Source organism: Cotesia glomerata, linkage group LG3 (assembly GCF_020080835.1).
Source record: "Cotesia glomerata isolate CgM1 linkage group LG3, MPM_Cglom_v2.3, whole genome shotgun sequence".
In the NCBI taxonomy this organism is placed as follows: domain Eukaryota; kingdom Metazoa; phylum Arthropoda; class Insecta; order Hymenoptera; family Braconidae; genus Cotesia; species Cotesia glomerata.
The window spans coordinates 3,414,196-3,433,167 of record NC_058160.1 but is presented as its reverse complement, the minus strand read 5'-3'; the positions used below and the strand labels follow the sequence as shown (position 1 = coordinate 3,433,167).

The following is an 18,972-nucleotide window of genomic DNA, read 5'->3' as shown; positions in this document are numbered from 1 at the left end:
AAAATTAATGAACGAAATGAACTCTTATATATAGTAATGAATTGATAGGTTTATTTTTCATTAATGGAATCAATGTTTAAAAATCAACTCTATGATTATTTTTACTATTATTATCATTAACTAATTTTTCAATGTTTTTTTTTCACTGTATTTTTTTTTCTTGCATTGATAGGGCATTTTTTTAGTTGCTTTAGTTATCAAATACGTCTGCCCAGACCTAATGCCTCTTTAATAATTAATAATATAAGTGATAATTATAAATTCAATGATAACAAACAAGTGAATCCTAAATTTCCTTACAGACTACATATATGAATTTAAATAAATTGTATTAAAATATTATATTAAATAATTACTTAATACTAATAATTAAAAATGAAAATCAATCATAATTAATAATTACAATTATGATTTATAATTATAAATAATTGAGTTATTTATAATTGAAACCATTACCATGACAACTCCTCCACTTTCGATTTAATAATTATTTTTCTTGGTCATTTCAGCTAAGCGTATCGCTTTTCACTCATTAAAGCCTAGTTTTCATATTAGACATTAGATTTGGACTGACGAATGCAATTTATTTATTTATTATCATTATTTTAAACATTTTTTATTTTTTTTAGATTTTATCGTATAATAACCTATATAAAAGACAGCAGCAATGTTTTTTTTTTTTTTTTTTTTTTTATTAACACTTGTTTTAGTTATATTCATAACGAGAAATAAACGATTCTCGTATTTTCTTTTAAGTCTAATTATTTTGGCTCTGATATTATTTATATAACAATGGCATTGTTGAGATTTAAATGATCAATTTCATTTTAGTTATTTTTTTTTTTTATCAAACAAACTTACAAGTTTTAAGTGGCCAATTTAATGTTCCCTTTAAATTTATAAATTGCATGATTTTTTTTTTTTTTTTTTTTTTTTATTGTAAATGTTTAAGGGGGAACATCACTGTGACGATCGAAAAAAAGAGGTGATTTTCGGGAATTTTTTTGACAGGGAAAATAAAGGAATTTGGGGATCGGATTTTTTTTATTTTATTAAGGGTACATTAAAGAATATTACCCTAAATTTTTATTAAAAAATATTTAATTATTACAAAGTTATTAACAATCTCTAAGAGCACTAGAAAAAATTTTCCCCTCCATGGTCGGTTCGATAACTCAAAAACGGATCATCTGAAAATAAAAACCCAAATTGCTTTTTAATCATTAAGGATGTAGTTATCGTCGCACGTACGGAATTTTGAAAATTTTAATTTCTTAAAAAAATGGCGACTGATTGAAAATTCTCTCACTATTCTTACTGTTTTTTTTTTGTTTTAACCCGGCTAAAAAAAATCTTTAAAATAAAAATTTTTCAAATTCCATACGTGCGACGATAACTACATCCTTACCGATTAAAAAGCAATTTGGGTTTTTATTTTCAGATGATCTGTTTTTGAGTTATCGAACCGACCGTGGAGGGGGGAAATTTTCTCCAGTGCTCGACGAGATTGTTAATAACTTTGTAATAATTAAATATTTTTTAATAAAAATTTAGGGTAATAATCTTTAATGTACCCTTAATAAAATAAAAAAAAAAAAAAAAAAAAAAAAACCCGATTCCTAAATTCCTTTATTTTCCGTCAAAAAAATTCCCGAAAATGAGCTCTTTTTTTCGATTGTCAGTGGTGTTTCCCCTTAAATTAATAATTGTTATTTAATTTCTGAAAAAAAGTTCAACTATAAATCCCTACTACTTGGGTTTATCCACAACAGCCGTAAAAACGTGCAATGCACAAAAAATATTTATATATACAAAAAAATTTGTTCTTTCTTTTTCATAATGGCAATGCGTTAACTGATTTTCGTCCTTGATATCTATAATGACAGTATATTAATACGAAATAGTAATTGATCTAGTAATTCCCATATCAGAAGGAATGAAAAAGGCAAAAATAAGCGTAATGATTTCGTCTATTTATTCAATGTATTAACTTTGTTGTTTTAAGTTAATCATCCATCGGATTAGACGTTTCATAAATATATATTTATACATATACATATATATATATATATATATATATATATATATATATATATATATATATATATATATATATATATGTATAAAAAAGAATTAAAAGATATATATAAATCTACAATTGTAAATAAAGAAAAATAATTATTAGCTAAACTCTTAATCTTAATTTTACACATGATTAACTAAAGCACCCGTCATCTACAATTTTTTTTCCCTTCCCGCCCAAATTACAGCAACGATTCGACATGTCTAGCAAAAGAAAATTAAATTGACCTCTCTAGCTCGATCGTTTGATGATATAATTAAAATAGCCATAATTATTATATATAATAAATATATATTTACCAATTATTACTCTTGCTTAAGTTACTTATATTTGTCTTCTTTTTTTTTTCTTAATGATTCTCTCGATAAATATATATCGAATTAACGAAGATTCTCGCGATATGACTTGTGAGTGCTTTGTCGTGCAAAGGCATCTTCAAACACTGCATTACTTTGACACAATAGTTACGTTTTACGCGAAGTACATTACTCGTTTAGTATCTGCATGAACGGTTATAGCGCGAGCCATCGCACCTGGTGTTCTGTCTTCACTGCAGCCAGATTGATGTGAGCCTTCTCCGCTGTAATTTAGATAATTATAAAACATTAGTCATCTTTTTTTTCATTACTTAAAATGTAATTATTAAGCCCAAAATTTTTGTCGCCATTTTAAAATAAATGGTTCAAATGTTTAATATTACGGCGAAAATATTGGCTCTATAAAAAATTTGACACAAAAGTTGTTCAAAGTTTAATTTTATAGAAAAAATGTTTATGATTAAAAAAAAAAAAGTAATATTTTCGCTAATAATTCAAAAAAAAAAAAATCCTACGTGTTATTTTACCTTTTGTAAGGTTTATAAGGATCTAACTAGCCTTGAGTTAATAACCATAGGGCTGTTAGCGCTTTATCGGCATTTTATTTAGTGTCAAAGCACCATTTGTGCTGGAAATATGTGTCTGGGCCACTTCAAAACTCAGTCCCCTGGCAACTATTTTTATTTATAATTTATTTATAAAATTGAATCCATAAGTCTTAATATTATTCTAATTAATGTAAACATTAATTGAGAACTTGAAAAGTTGAATGCATTGAAATAGTTTGCTTGATTTTTCCCAATTTGATAAAAAAAAAAAAAAAACAGTCCCCTGTCATGTTATATGGCAAAAGATACACAAATATCGAAAAAGCAAAAATTAAATCGGCTGTTTATTTATTATGATTAAGCTGATAGTTTTGTAGCCCATGTTAATTTTTTTTCTAATAAAATCAAAAATAATTTGGTCGGACAATTTTGTACAGATTTAAGATGTCCTTACAGAGAGAATCACCCATATATTCTTGTGACAAGAAAATTTTCTCAAAAGTAGTACTTTTTTTTCTCAGTGTAGAACCAATAATTTTACCATAATATCAAAAATTTGAACTGATATTTTGATTTTGCAATAAAAATCTTGACGCTAATAATTATATATGATATAAAATAAATAAAATATATCTAATAAAAAAAATATACCTGTCATGTTCTTTTTCAACAAGATGATACCTAGCGCGGAATGCTACCAAGTGGGCATAATAAGCTGGGGCTGGTATACTAACAGACCTCGTACATCTGACATACGTGTGACACAATTGGTAAGTTAAGCATTGCAATTCATCACTCTCGAATTGATTGTCATCCCACAAGACATGATAGTGGGAGGGTCTAGATGTACCCTGGATACCTTGATGACTGCAAAGATAGAAATCGAACTCTGTTGGATGTACAATGCTAACATCAACAGTGGTACCAGCAGGGATATTTCCACTTTTTCCGCTCTGTTCTTTTTTGTCCGCACAGAAAAGTCTTGTGTGATGTCTCTTTTGTACAACAATAAATGTAATACCAGGCCTGTACTCCAACTCGAGCTTCAAGCAAGCTTCACGGATAGCAGTGAGCTCGTGCTGCAGAACATGCAGGAATTGACCCTCAGACACACCGTCACGGTAAAGGATAATTCTATGGGGTTTGTAGCCGCCTGTACTCTTGTAGAACATAATCAATAGCTCGCGGACCATTGAACTGAGCTCTTGGATTATTTCCTGTCTGTGCTGCTGAACTCTTACTGTCGCCGCGTAACGAGAGGGGTGAGCATCGACACTACCCACTACCGCAGCAATACTCGGTTTCTTATTGTCACCGGCCGGTGGATGAGTCACATCTGCGCCGAGGAATATTACAGGCTCGTTGAAAACTTTAGGTCTTATGCTTGGGACGAGGATACTGTTTATACCCCCGAGTTTTACGTTTATTTTCAAGCACAAGTTTGATAATGTTTGGGGTGATGTCTTATTTACATTCTTAGCCTGCACACATTGCGTTGCCATACCCAGTAATGTGTCACCGACTCTTTTTACTTCGGCTAAAAACAAAAAGTATTATGATAATTTTAAAGAGGGATCACAATAATCTATATTATTAAGAGAATACGAAAATTTTTGTTTTCAGGATAATCATATGATAAAATCGGTTTTTTTTTTAGTGAAATTTAGTGTCATTGCAAAGGTCTTGTAGAGAATAATTTATATGTACCATAAACAGGTGTTTTGCCGGGTAGAACAACGCAGACAAGTTGTAAAGCCTGGAACGTCGATTTTAGATAACGGAACATAGGTTCAACCTGATCAGGTCCTGTTGCGTATTTGCAGAAACAAGGCTGTCCAATAATTGGCATACCAGCGTCGTTACTTATCTTCTGGAGCTGAGAAGTAAAGGATCTCAAGGCATCTTCTCTTACTGTTCGCTGCGGGGCGAAACAAGCTATAGCCCATACTCTTATTTCAACACCTGTGTAAAATTGTTTGCCTCGCATATCCCATACTCCGGCGTTCGGTAGTGCTTGTTGCTTTGTCTATAAAACAAATTTTTTTATTAACTATCTTTCTTATTTCTTAAAATAATTTATTTAATCCATAACAAACACAGTTTTGCTCTTTTTTTATTCAAATTAATCTTGAAAATTTTAAATATGGATTCATTGAAAAATTAAGTGATTTTAAAGTCTATCAATTTTTAATTTCTAAAGCTCCAAAAAATAATTTTTTATAATTTTAAAAATTCATACAATTTTTTAATTTTAAAATATTGGTATTAATAATTATTTTTTTATAAATTATGATGCCTTACCTGTCCACTGAGAGAACTCACGCGTCCTCCATACTGCAATTTAGGTGGTGGCAATACACGACCGCGAACTTCAACCATGTTATTAGAAATAGACAAACCAAACTCTTGAACGTAAGAGTCATTATTAAAATCAGCACGACGAACCAAGTTGTTGATTTCGCGTTCACGATCTGGCGCAGAACGAGCTGTAGCTTTAATCATCGTTGATGTCTGCATGTCAGTTAATTTCTTGATACAACGTTGACCGGCAACAATATTACAGACCTATTAAAATGAATTTAAAAAAAATAAATAAAGTAATTAATAAACTAAAGTTACCTCAATAATAAATCGCGTGCCTAAAGGTAAAAGGGCGCAATTTTTTTTTATTGCCAATCGAGTAGTAGACACATTCTACGATTAAAATTGAAAAAAAAATTGCAAAGGTAAAAGGACGTATGTCTAATTATACGTCCTTTTACTTTTAAAAATTCGAAATTTTGGTGATCTAAAGGTGAAAGGGCGTATAATTTTTTTTCGGTCAGTTTACAAAAGAACATATTCGTAGTTTAAAAATTTGAAAAAAAAAACTTTCTGTGGTAGTAGCGGCGTAAAACCTCAACTATACAATTTTTTAAAGTTAAAAAAGAAAATATATCCAAAAAACAATAAAGTACGCGTGATTTAATTAATTATGTAATTTTTACTCTAAATAAATTAATTAATTAATTTTTACGTAAATTGTTTTTGATTGATTTATTTTCTATTTGTTTATATCAAACTTAGTATATGAGGCTGTTATTTTAGTATAACTTGTCTTGTGAAACTATTATTTAACATTTGGTATCAAAACTACAATTTTTTTTATGCGCCCTTTTACCTTTAAGTAGTACTTTTCTTAAAGCTGAAAGGGCGTATGTGAGATACGCCCTTTCAGCTTTAGGATACCAACTTTTTTTTTGCACAGATTTTTACGTTTCAGACAATTTCAAACCGAATGGCAAAAAAAAATTTTTTTATACACCCTTTTAGCACAAATCCCTATTAACCCTCAGCTATACGACCTTTTACCTCTAGGCACGCGAAATAAAATAATAAAACATACCTCAAGGGGTAAATAAGTGTGTTTGTGCTCTTGACCGACTTGAAGGCACGGTAGATGGGGGTATCGCAATTTCATCTTATATTTATCCAAAAAGTATTTAGCTACTGTACACTCAACCGTCTGTCCATTTTCCAGCTGCAACGGGAAAGACTGCATCTGTGCAGGTTTGCGAGTAACATTGCAAACACGATACTTTCGTCGCATAGTACCACAATGAGTGATTTCAATCTTGAGGCCTTTTATTTCTTTGGTAAACTTTACACGCTGGGAGTCAGTAAGCGGTTTTCTCTGCTCGTTAACATCCCTGATGTCCAAGACCTCGCACATGAATTCAATAACCGGCTGAGCTTTGTAGAAAGCAGTTGCTGACACGTCAATATTGAGCATCATCTTCCACTGAGACGGTCTTACAGACTGGTGGAATCCAAACCAGACTTCCCGACCGCCTCCCAGGGGATGGTAGTAGCCGTCTGGAGTGCTGAAGAATGACCTGCCCACAGGTGTGTACGTCATCGAGGGTAAATGCCTCATGACAACATCCAAAGCAAGAATTGCGTCATACGGAATCTGCCTTGTTCGTCCCTCAAGAGCCTCTTCGAGAGCGTAGAGTGATACCTGGGCAAGCCATTTAATCGACACGCGGAACACCCGGTCTTTTCCTTCTCCGGGCAGTATTACTTCTAATTCTAATTTGTCATTGCCAATTGGCAGTGGGTCTCTGGTGTATAAATTATTTCTACCGTCAAACACAGGCTTCAGAGTTCCGAATATTTTGGAGTAGGCGTGGACCATAGTCTCGATTATCTCCCGGTTGACTTTTCGCGGACATTTATCCGGCTGAATGTTTATGTCGTAGTGGTGGACGTATCCCCGAGGCATACTTATTTGAAAGTGATTCGCCTTCAGGCCGATCGACCTTCCCTCCCGTCCGATGTTTGGCCGACGAGGACATGAGAATACTTGAAAATAAATTTTATTGTTTATTTAGATATTTTATTGATGAGGAAATAATTATTGAGAATTGTTCGACTGCCCAATTTTAAAACACAGTCTGTTAAATTTTTATACCTGATTTTTTTTAGTATTGCTGCATTTCTTATAAATTTTAGACCTTAATTTCAAGTATTTTTTCTTAAAAATATTTATATTCAAGTACATAAATCAATTACCAGTCGACGTGATAAATAATTCCAGTATAGAAATTTTTAAGAATAAACTTTATGACTACCTTTTTAAACTAGACATCTAAATTTAAACTAAATTTTCAGTTAAATCATTTAAATTATTAAAATCAAAATTACGAATGTTGTAAACTATTAGCAATAATTTACACTTAAACTATTTCTTACAAAAATTAGTATTTAAGCAATATTACTTTTACTTAAATTTTATAATGTTTAAGTATATATAAGTTCTAATGATCCTGTGAAAACTAAAAAATAAAAAAATTTAAATATGTATTGTATTCACATAATCTATATTTTTTCTTTTGCCATTTGGCCAGTGAAGGCTTTGGCATAAATCAATAAATTCAATTCAATTTTTTATCAATTAGGCGCGCAAACTATTTTTTTAACAAGAAAAATTTTGAACAATCTTAAAATTGTCAGTTACTGTGTTTTGAAATTGGGCAGCCGTGTTTGATAAGTACCTGGTAGATCTGGAGGCTGAGGGGGTGTGTGTGTCTGCTGTGAGGGAACGACTCCCAAGGAACTCGACGCAGCGACACTACTACTAGCAGCCCCTGCTGCGCCTACTGCGGTGCTGGTTGTTGGCCCAGGTGGAGGAGCTGAAAATTTTATTATTTTTGTTAGAAAATAATTTAAATTTAATTATCAAAATTATAATATCAAGTTAAATTTTTTTTAATTTATAAACTTAAATTACTAATTTTCCAAATTTATGAAAAATTTTATTTTATTTTTTAAACATTCAATTATTTTTTCTCTCGTGATTACTCCAAAAGTAGATATTTATTTAGCATTGTACAACAGTAAGAATTGCTTTTTACAATTTTTTCATCACAGTATTTTAAATTAATTCTGCATCTTAATAAATACTTAAAGCTCCGGTTCTAGCACCACGATTAAAGTAAAAGACCCAGTTATTGACACTTGCAATTTTATTTTAATTAAATAAAACAAATTGATTTTAATAAATTAATAAATATAATTTTTGAATAATAAATTTTAAGATAATTGATTTTTTGAGACTATTTAATATTTTTATTTAGAATAAAATTGCAAGTGTCAAACAACTAGGCCAGTGTCAATAACTGGATCTTTTACCTTACTCCAAAAGTATTTTACCAACCGCTTATTTCAAACAGAATTTATTAAAAATTATGACACTGAAGTTATCAAACGTCTAAAAATTTTTGATTTTTTTTATGAATTAAATTATAACTAAAAAGATATTTCTAAAAAATTGCACTTATAGTTTTTCAAGTTTTTAACATGTGAAATTTTTTTTTTTGTTTAATTGAAATTTTTTCATAAAAAATTTCTAAAAATTTTGAAATGTCGGCTAATTTCATTTTTATTAAAAATTCTATTATTTTCCAGAAAACATATAATCCCCCCGCCCATTGACAGATTTTCTAATGATAGCTGTCAAACCACTGTTTATCTATCCCAATAATATAAAAAAAAAAAAAAAACAAGCCAGATTAAAAATGTATTACCAAAAGTAAAAATTATTTTTTAAAATAAAATATTTTAAACCCATTAGATTTAAAATAATTATGAATAAAAAAATTTTCGACATTAAAATCAGTTATAGACGTATCACAATGACCACGTTTATCGGAAAATGTATAGTACAAACATCTAGACAGAAATAACGATAGGTACAGAGGTAGATTAGTCGCGTGTAACAAATTGAAAGATTAGTCAACTACAATGATTCAAATACAAGTGTATTTCCCAATGAATAAATACTACCTTACTATATTATTAAATTGCAATAGTATAAATATATACTTCGCTCAAATATTGAGATATCTATGTTAATGAAAAATAAATATTAGTTCATATGCCTGTTGAGCGAGTTCAAATAAGGTCATTTTGATAGAAAATTCTAATTATCCCAAGGCTCTAAGGTTGGCCCTATTTTCTTTACGCTCTTACTCATAAACTCATTCATACATATGTGTAATGTAAACCTATGGATATATATATATATATATATATATATATATATATATATATATATATATATATATATATATATATATATATATATATATATATATATATATATGTATTGGAAATACACTTCACATGTAAATATCACATCACAGCATTACAGCATACAAGTGAATAAATAAAAGCCCACTACCTGGAAAAAAAAAAATACAATTAATGTGGGTAAATATATTAAAAGTACAACAAAGGGTTGAAAATCGTTGGAGCACATTTCTAGGCTCGCCTAGACAACTTTGTCCGTACACTTCCCCTACTTGCTATTGTTTTACTACAAAGACCGCGTGTGTTTTTGTAAGTTGTAATAATTTAATAATAATTAATTATTCGAAGACTTACGTTGGCCTACAGGATACATATTTAAGGTTTAATTACTAACAAATAAGTAAAAATTTTAACAGAAAAGCCCACTTGGTACAACACCACTGGCCCACAACACACACTACAACAGAACCATAGCTAAAGCTAAGAGCAGAAGGTTGTACCAACTACTAACAACCAACAATACGACACTAGCGCCATTTTCACTAAAAAAAAAGCTCCTGGCTTACCAACCAGCCAATCGCGCTTAAACTTTCCGTCATTTAAAATTTCTATTGGTCAAATAACAACCAATAAAAATCTAGAATTGTGCCAGATTCCCGCTTAAGAAATCACTCTTACCGACAACTGGCGCCACTGTTATTTCACAATATATTTTTTTAAAATAATAATAATGATAATAGTAAAAAAAAAATATACCAGTAAAGTTGGTATCACTTGTTCCTACCTTCACTCTCTGTATCTCCAACTTTCATCATTATTATTTAATCTTAAAATATAATATTTTAAATATTATTACACTTGGACGATTAACACGAAAACTTTTTGGCGATAATTATTTATCAAAATGTCGCTACCATTTACAGGACGTATTTCACGTTCTGGAGGATTGGTCGCAGCTATTTCCAATCAAGTTAAAAAGATGACTTTGAAGCCGACGAAAAAAATCACTGTGCAATTTGATCCGTTCCACGAGAAAGCCCGACCGATCAGGTTAGTTTAATATTTTTATTATTTTATTTATATTAACTTGTGAATTTACTTTAAACTATTTAATATAAAATAATTATTTACTTTATTTTACTGAAACTAACTATGTCTAGATATATATACATATGTATATACCTATATATACTTATATTTATAGCTATCAGTTAATTGTTAATGATTGTTAAATGTTACCAACATCAGAGCTTGGAAGCTCAGAATCTTTAAATACATAAAGTCGATAACGCGCGCACGCGCTTTTATTTTTATTAATATCAAATTTATCAGTACTAAGCTTTGTATTAGAAGCTCGAGTATTTTTGGAATATTACTATCTCTTTAATATTTACTGTGAATTTTAAAAGTATGTATTTTTTACTTTTATTTTATTTATTAATTTATTTTATCTATCTATAAATAATCAGATAAAATTTTAAATTAATAAAATTGTATAGTGAAAAAATATCTTTGATATAAAAAAAAAAAAATTTTATTGATTAACTAATCTTCTCACCATATAAACGTAAAAAATATTAAATAGTGAATACTTACCACTGCATTGACCGCATCCGTAGGCTTTTCCGAGCATAGTAACAGCAGTAGTTATTCGAAGTGTGCTCAAATCCGGCAGAGGAATGGGCAATTGTTGCTCCAATTGTGCTGCCATTTTGCCTGAAAGTATAATAATTTAATTATATTTTTGTTTAGGGAATTCCTATTCAACGTATCGGCTGCTAAAGTCACAAAGACTAATCTGTCGTGTATCCTAAAGACCAACATCGTCTGTGACAGATCAGAGCCCACTGTCACGTGTGATCTAGGTGAGTTTTTATTTTTTATTTTTATTTTAAATGGGAACACCACTGTGATGATCGAAAAGAAGAGGTGATTTTCGGGAATTTTTTTGAGAGGCAAAATAAAAGAATTTGAGGATTGGATTTTCTTTATTTTATTAAAGGTATATTAAAATGAAAATTAAGTTAGGTGACATTTCAAAATTTTTTATTGAAAAAATTTCAATTAAAAAATTAAAAAAAAAATTTCACATGTAAAAACCTTGAAAAGCTATAAGTGCAATTTTTTAAAAATATCTTTTTAGTTGTAATTTAATTAATAAAAAAAAATCAAAAATTTTTAGGCGTCTGCTAATTTCAGTGTCATATATTAAAGATTATTACCCTAAATTTTTATTAAAAAATATTTAATTATTACAAAGTTATTAACAATCTCTAAGAGCACTGGAAAAAATTTCCCCCTCCATGGTCGGTTCGATAACTCAAAAACAGATCATCTGAAAATAAAAACCCAAATTGCTTTTTAATCAGTAAGGATGTAGTTATCGTCGCACGTACGGAATTTGAAAAATTTTTATTTTAAAGATTTTTTTAGCCGGGTTAAAACAAAAAAAAAACAGTAAGAATAGTGAGAAAATTTTCAATCAGTCGGCATTTTTTTTTAGAAATTAAAATTTTCAAAATTCCGTACGTGCGACGATTACTACATCCTTACCGATTAAAAAGCAATTTGGGTTTTTATTTTCAGATGATCTGTTTTTGAGTTATCGAACCGACCGTGGAGGGGGGAAATTTTCTCCAGTACTCGACGAGATTGTTAATAACTTTGTAATAATTAAATATTTTTTAATAAAAATTTAGGGTGATAATCTTTAATGTATCCTTAATAAAATAAAAAAAATCCGATCCCCAAATTCCTTTATTTTTCCTGTCAAAAAAATTCTCGAAAATCACTTCTTTTTTTCGATTATCACAGTGGTGTTTTCCCTTAAGAAAGGATTATTTTTCGGTGCTTGTTTTATTTATTTATTTTCGTTTTGATTTGTTTATTAGCTAACGGCGAAAAGGTCCTGTTCAAGTGCGAAAATTTAGATACTTTGGATATATTAACACTGTACAACAAACACATAACATCGCTAGCACCTCCTGAGGTCGAGACCGAGACTAAGAAAAGTTATAAAAGGAAGAAATCTAGTAAACGCAAGAAGCTAAGAATAAGCCGTCACAGAAGATAAATTTTTACTATTATTATTACTATTATTGGTAGTTTGTTTTGTTTTGTTTTTTTACATACGAGAAATTTTTTAGTTTAAAACTTTTGCAAAATGTCAGGCCGGGAAAGAAACAGAAAAAAAGAATATAGTCTCGAATTAATAGATACTTTATACAGTCATGTTCCAGCATTTACTGATATATTTGATGAAGAAACTTGGTACATTTTTGTCAGTTGCTTTGTTGCCGGTACTCTGGTTGTCGTATTTATTCTCTCAAGATTTATTACTATCAAACCGGTTGATTAATAATAAAAATAAAACTAACAATAACAATAATATTAACAGTAATATTGAAGTAAAAATAAAAAGATTGAATGATTTATCTATGGAAATTGTAAAGATTTATGAATAACAATTGTTTAAATATTACATCAGTGATTTTATTTAAACCCAAGATTTACTATCACGCAAATACGTCACGTAACGTGACGTTAAAGTTCCATTTCCGCTGAATAGAGTTCAAGCTGTAAAGAAGCTAAGCCGAGACCGAGCCCTGTGTGGCTGACGTGTTTTATTATTTTTTTATATTTTTTTAACTCGTTATTATTTTCATCCTGTTGGGCAGGTTCTTGGGTGGGAGAAGAAAGAAAGTCGAATGGAAGTAAAGGTAAAACCTTGGAAGAGTAGACAGAAGTACAACCAAGAGCGAGAATAATGAAACAACTTCTTCTACAGTATCAGATCATACACCAAAAATTAATCTTTGTTCAGCGTTTATTTTATTTCGACTACATGTCCAAAATATCTCGCTCTTTGTTCCTTCGACAGAACGTTTTTTAACATATATCGGGTGTCATAATGCAACTTAAACTATTCCACCAGGACACCGTGTAGAAAAAATAAGAATTAAGCGAGAATATCTGTGCTTAGTTTGACAACTTATTGCACTTTTCACGGCTCTATAAATTTTGTCATTTCTTTTGGAGCTTAAATTTATTATTAAATATTAATTTATTAATATTATTAATCAATATTATATTAATTTATATTATTTATTAATATTATTAATTATTAATTTATTACACAGTAAAAAATTTTTCGTCATTGTGTAAAGTGTAAAAATATTTGTGTAGAATTTAACATTTTAGTATGTTAATTCAACACAATAGAGTGTTAATTCAACACAGATTGTGTAAAAAAAGTCATCAACACAAATTTTTATGTTAAATTTGACGAAAAATTTTTTACTGTGAATTAATTATTAATTTATTACTATTAATAATAATTTATCAGAGAAAAATTTTAATTATCAAATAAAATAAAAGCTTTTATTTTTATTACATTTGAAATGTTGCACATTTCACGGCTCTACACTGATAGAAGGATTAATTTGTATTAATAAATATTTGTTAATAGTTAACAAATCATTTATTAGAGACCATTTTTTAGTATTAAACAAATATTTCTTAGTATTTAAAATAATTTTTTTGTATTTAATAAATCTGATATTCATTTATTAAATATTAATAAATCTTTTTAAATACTAAGAAATATTTTTTAAGGACTAAAAAGTGGTCTCTAATTAATGATTTGTTAAATATTAATAAATATTTTTACTACAAACAAATCCTTCTATCAGTGTATAAATTTTTGTCATTTCTTCTGGAGCTTTAATTTATTATTAAATATTAATTTATTATTAATTATTAATTTATTGTTATTAATAATAATTTATCAGAGAAAAATTTTAATTATCAAATAAAATATAAGGTTTTTTTTTTTTTTTTTTTATTACCTTTGAAACCTTGAACTCAGCCGAGGTTTTGTCAGATAGTTTTGGGTATAATTTGAACTTTAAAAGTCCTAGATGAATAAATAAAGTATATTTTCATCAGTGAGATCAGTAAAACGACAACCTCTGTCTACAGTTGTTACATCTTATGTGAATGTCGCTGGATCTGTTTTTGTCGTTGTTGAGAACCTCGGGCGACGCGTTCCTCTACTTCTGCAATAATCGGGAAACCACCGTTGACACTCTTACTCCAAGCTATCTATATATACATACATAAATACATTAAATAGTTAAGTATGTATAAGCTTAAACCCAGTCCATGTGTATTTAGTAATCTATATATATTTATATGTATGTTAGTAAATCCCACAGGGAAAATATTTAAAACGGACATGCGCGAGCCGGCCGAAAGCGTGGACGAGGATAGACCCGCATTACTATCCTTTTATTGTGTCGATAGGCTTTAAAAAATCCCCATTGCTCTTTATTAAAAATAACTATTGAGTTATTCATAAACACGTCATTTTATTTTATTTTATTATTTCTTCTTTATTTTAAAAGAAACTTCGCTTTAATTTTTGTTGGGTAACTGGTATTCACTTTTAATAAGCGATTTAAATAACAAAGATGATGATGATAATGACAGCGGTGATGTTAACTGTAACTATTAATAATTGTTCGTCTGTTAAAATAATAAAGTAGTCAGAGAAATAATGGAAGAGAACCTCAACACCGCGAAAGTTGCGAGACGACTAAAACCGACTTACACAAGGACCCGCCAATATTGGAATACGCATTTCAAGGTCATCTCTATCAGCTTATTCAGACAGGTTTAATTACATGGCCCCTTACTTATTGCTTTTTAAAATAATCGCGTACCACAAGTAACTGTTTTATTACGAGAGAATAAATTTAACGAAATTTATTTTGTTATTCGGAGCAATAACTTCTTCAGAGAGACCTCTTGCTATTTCTTGACCCCTTGAACGTAAAAAAGGTGTCTTACTAAATTTATTTTAAAAATTTTAAAATAATTAATGACATTAAAGTTAGCAGACACTTGAGAATTTTTTAATTTTATTTAACAAAAAGATTTGTTTAAAATAATTTTTAAAAAATTGCATTTTTTATTTTTTTAAATTTCTAAATGTCAATTTTTTTTTATAATACTAAAGTTAGCCGATGTTTTTAATTTTTAAAATTTTTTTAAGTAATTAAATTAGAACAAAAAAAATATTTCTTAAAAATTGCACTTACAGTTTTTCAAGTTTTTGACAAATGAAATTTTTTTTTTATTTTTTTCTAATAATTTTTTCAATACAATAAAAATTCTAAAAATTTTTAGATGTCGGCTAACTTAATTTTCATATTTAAAAAAAAAATTTTTTTTTGCCATAATTTATTTGTTATAATTATTAAATATATGATAAATTAATATGAAAATAAAGTTAGCCGACATCTAAAAATTTTTTTTTATTAAAGAATTATTACAAAAAAATTTTTTTCATTCGTTAAAAACTTCAAAAACTATAAGTGCAATTATTTAAAAATATTTTTTATCTATAAATTAATAAATTAAATGAAAATTAATTAAGCATGTATTTAATAATTTTATAACAAATAAATTATGGCAAAAAAATTGACATGTAGAAATTTAAAAAAATAAAAAATGCAATTTTTTAAAAATAATTTTTTGGAAAAAATCTATTTGTTAAAAAAAATTAATTAAGTCACTGCTAATTTCAATGTGATATAAATTAAGCAAAATAAAAAAATCAAAAATGTCGGCTAACTTTATTATTATTAAATTAATTTTCATAAAAATAATTACCACGTGTACTTACAAATTTTGTAAATTTAAAAACCACCAATGAGATTATTTATCAAAATGACATTTTAATTATTTGATAAATAATAAAAACCTCGTGTCAAGGTTGCCATTTTACACAGAGAAGCTAACTAAATTTGTGTGCATAGTGATACGCGCTTTATTTAACTGTACACAACATAACACACTCAACGTTATTTTTGTATATAAAATCTCCCTCTTTAGTCCTGTCTGGTTTATCAGTTCCTCTTTATCGTAATCCATTGACGCATTGTATCCCAAAGAAGACAACCGTCGGCTGTCATAACAAAGCCCATCAAAATAAATCTAACTGTTAAAACTATTAAAAAAAAAATATAAACAATTATTAAATGTTAAATTTACCAATAAAACTATACTTGGGAAGAATAACACTTGATAAACGTCATTACTTCTTCTACAGTCAACAATTAAAAATAAACACAATATAAATAAAAATAAAAAAAATAAATAAAGCACAGTTATTATTGTGTATGGAGTGTTCGACACGGCTGGTTGTCGTTACCGTGAAAGCAGTAGGAGAGAATGGAGAAGCAAACTCTTTACTTGCTCGAAACACAACATAACACAACACAAGACAACTCACGTATACGCCGTAACAATTTTTTAGCGGAATTCGCGAGTATTCATCGGTCACCACTTGCGAGGGAGTCCCCCACTACTTGTTCGATTCAAACGTCAATGCGCAGACGCCGATTTACAATGACGTCTTCGTCAAGGGCACTGACTCCTGGCCTCTATCTCCGACCAATCATTCACTGTTCACTATCCACCATCCTCTTTTTGTCATAACTCATAACTCATAACTCATAACCATACTTTTACATTTCACCCATTGATAAGCTTAAATCAAGTTATCTTCATTTAATAATTAATAATTAATAATAATAATGAAAATGAAGTTAGCCGACATTTCGAAATTTTTTATTGAAAAAATTTCAATTAAAAAATTAAAAAAAAAATTTAACATGTAAAGAACTTTAAAAGCTATAAGTGCAATTTTTTAAAAATATCTTTTTAGTTGTAATTTAATTAATAAAAAAAATCAAAAATTTTTTGTCTGCTAACTTCAGTATGAAAATGAAGTTAGCTGACATTTCAAAATTTTTATAAATTTTTTATTGAAAAAATTTCAATTAAAAAATTAAAAAAAAAATTTCACATGTAAAAAACTTTAAAGACTATAAGTGCAATTTTTTTAGTTGTAATTTAATTAATAAAAAAAATCAAAAATTTTTTGTCTGCTAACTTCAGTGTCATTAATAATAATTATAGTACGTGACAATTAAATCACTTATTTGCGTGTTAAATATTTAAAATAAATACTCAGGTTTTATTCACATTTCTAAATATTTTTTTTTTGTTGATCCACCTACGCAAATCCGCCACTGCATGATATCATCCATCATTAGCCAATAAAATATTTCTGCGAATTAACTAACACCTGGTGGCACACTCACGCACATTCTACAATACAAGTAATTATTATTATTTTTATTACTGATGTTATTATTATTATTATAATTGATGTGCAATGACAAAATTAATTATTATTTATTTACTTAAGGTACAGGTTATTTAATTATGTAATGGAGGAGCAGACCAAGACACATAAAGCCGGAGATGTCGTGGAGCTGCCGATAATAACAACGACGAAACGCGTGTGAAGAATTATACACAGTAGATTCGCGGTAATACGGTATATCGATTATACTGCTCAGCCAATCCCGTGTTTGTGCGTCGTAAACAAACTCCAGTGATTGGTCACTGGGTTCCCGCGGTTCAGTTTGTTTTATTGACACGCATGCGCAGTATTTGAAAATTTTTAGTTATCACTGTTACCAAGGTCACATATCTTCCCTGTGAAGATTAGTGTTTATTTGCACTTATTTTTTATTATTTTGTCTTGTAGTTTTCTTCCAGAGATAACCGGGGATTTATCAAGCTGCAGTCGTTGAACCACCGGCCATTAAGATGCGCATGTCTAGTTCAAGGTCACCAATATCCTAGAAATTTCAAGTTCATGAGTGCATTAGTAAATCAATACCTTTGTTTACATCTTATGTTTACCTTTCACTTCCGCTCAATTTTCTGCTGTTTAATTAAATCACGGTATTAAACAATTAAGATTTATTACTGCTATTTTTTATTTTATATTTTTTTTTGCTCGACGGGCAGAAAGCGTCAACTTTCGGCCCGCTGCGCTAAACGAAAGTGCCGCTTTCTGCCTTCGTCGAGCAAAAAAATAGTATACACTCCACGGGAAGTAAATAAGAAAGCCTCAGATCACATGTTTGTCAACCTCGGCTTCGCCTCGGCCGACAATTACATTTATTACTTTACTTCCCTAGGTGTGTAATATACTATTATATTAATTTAATTGCTTAATATCTATCAGCTTCCTGCTTATCATTATTATTTTCTAGTATCTCGTTCAGTTATCTAGTCATTGTAAAGAATTTCTTCATCGGAATTGCTTCAATTTATATCACTTTCATTGTGTGTCTTGATAATGTTTAAGATTAACCGTAACTGATTAATAATAATAATAATAATAATTATTTTTTTTTTTTTTTTTAAGAAACTGAAGTTACAAAATGAAGATATGAAATGTTAAAAAAATTTTTTTTAGATAATTTTTTTAGGATTAATAATTTACATAAAAGAAAATTAATTACTTCAGTTTCTAAAAAAATTCTATAAATAAATAAAATAGGTGAATAATTATTCTTCATTTGAT

The 18,972-nt window shown here is 28.8% G+C and overlaps 3 protein-coding genes and 1 long non-coding RNA gene across 9 annotated transcripts; 3 read left to right on the top strand and 1 right to left on the bottom strand.

The window, feature by feature from the left end:
• Positions 1-2,190: 2,190 nt before the first annotated feature.
• On the bottom strand, positions 2,191-17,867 carry LOC123260755 (protein argonaute-2). 6 transcript variants are annotated; one of them, XM_044722053.1, is made up of 11 exons: positions 17,795-17,867; positions 16,578-17,075; positions 16,210-16,491; positions 14,369-14,624; positions 11,118-11,237; positions 7,985-8,122; positions 6,334-7,292; positions 5,250-5,513; positions 4,656-4,974; positions 3,600-4,485; positions 2,191-2,663 (listed from the first exon to the last, which is right to left on the bottom strand). In XM_044722053.1, exons 5-11 carry the CDS (start codon positions 11,230-11,232, stop codon positions 2,555-2,557), a joined length of 2,790 nt encoding a protein of 929 aa, XP_044577988.1. In that variant the 5' UTR covers positions 11,233-11,237; positions 14,369-14,624; positions 16,210-16,491; positions 16,578-17,075; positions 17,795-17,867; the 3' UTR covers positions 2,191-2,554. The 6 variants fall into 6 exon arrangements, with proteins under 6 accessions (XP_044577988.1, XP_044577986.1, XP_044577984.1 ...); XM_044722051.1 differs by lacking the exon at positions 17,795-17,867 and adding an exon at positions 17,574-17,670 and having other exon boundaries at positions 11,118-11,239; positions 14,357-14,624; XM_044722049.1 differs by lacking the exon at positions 17,795-17,867 and adding an exon at positions 17,574-17,670.
• LOC123260813 (39S ribosomal protein L53, mitochondrial) lies at positions 10,426-13,002 on the top strand. The gene is made up of 3 exons (XM_044722169.1): positions 10,426-10,571; positions 11,274-11,386; positions 12,413-13,002. Exons 1-3 carry the CDS (start codon positions 10,426-10,428, stop codon positions 12,592-12,594), a joined length of 441 nt encoding a protein of 146 aa, XP_044578104.1. The 3' UTR covers positions 12,595-13,002.
• On the top strand, positions 12,685-13,002 carry LOC123260822. Its single transcript, XM_044722179.1, has one exon. It carries the CDS (start codon positions 12,685-12,687, stop codon positions 12,877-12,879), a length of 195 nt encoding a protein of 64 aa, XP_044578114.1. The 3' UTR covers positions 12,880-13,002.
• LOC123260830 lies at positions 17,832-18,365 on the top strand. The gene is made up of 2 exons (XR_006508539.1): positions 17,832-17,923; positions 18,156-18,365. It is a non-coding gene; the product is annotated as an uncharacterized LOC123260830 (long non-coding RNA).
• Positions 18,366-18,972: the final 607 nt, after the last annotated feature.

Coding starts and splice junctions, on each gene's coding strand:
- LOC123260822 (XM_044722179.1), top strand. CDS start 12,685: ATGTCAGGCCGGGAAAGAAACAGAAAAAAAGAATATAGTCTCGAATTA.
- LOC123260813 (XM_044722169.1), top strand. CDS start 10,426: ATGTCGCTACCATTTACAGGACGTATTTCACGTTCTGGAGGATTGGTC. Junction 10,572..11,273: donor GAGAAAGCCCGACCGATCAG/GTTAGTTTAATA, acceptor ATTTTTGTTTAG/GGAATTCCTATTCAACGTAT. Junction 11,387..12,412: donor CACTGTCACGTGTGATCTAG/GTGAGTTTTTAT, acceptor TTTGTTTATTAG/CTAACGGCGAAAAGGTCCTG.
- LOC123260755 (XM_044722053.1), bottom strand. CDS start 11,232: ATGGCAGCACAATTGGAGCAACAATTGCCCATTCCTCTGCCGGATTTG. Junction 4,975..5,249: donor TGAGTTCTCTCAGTGGACAG/GTAAGGCATCAT, acceptor TTTGTTTTATAG/ACAAAGCAACAAGCACTACC. Junction 2,664..3,599: donor GTTGAAAAAGAACATGACAG/GTATATTTTTTT, acceptor TCTAAATTACAG/CGGAGAAGGCTCACATCAAT.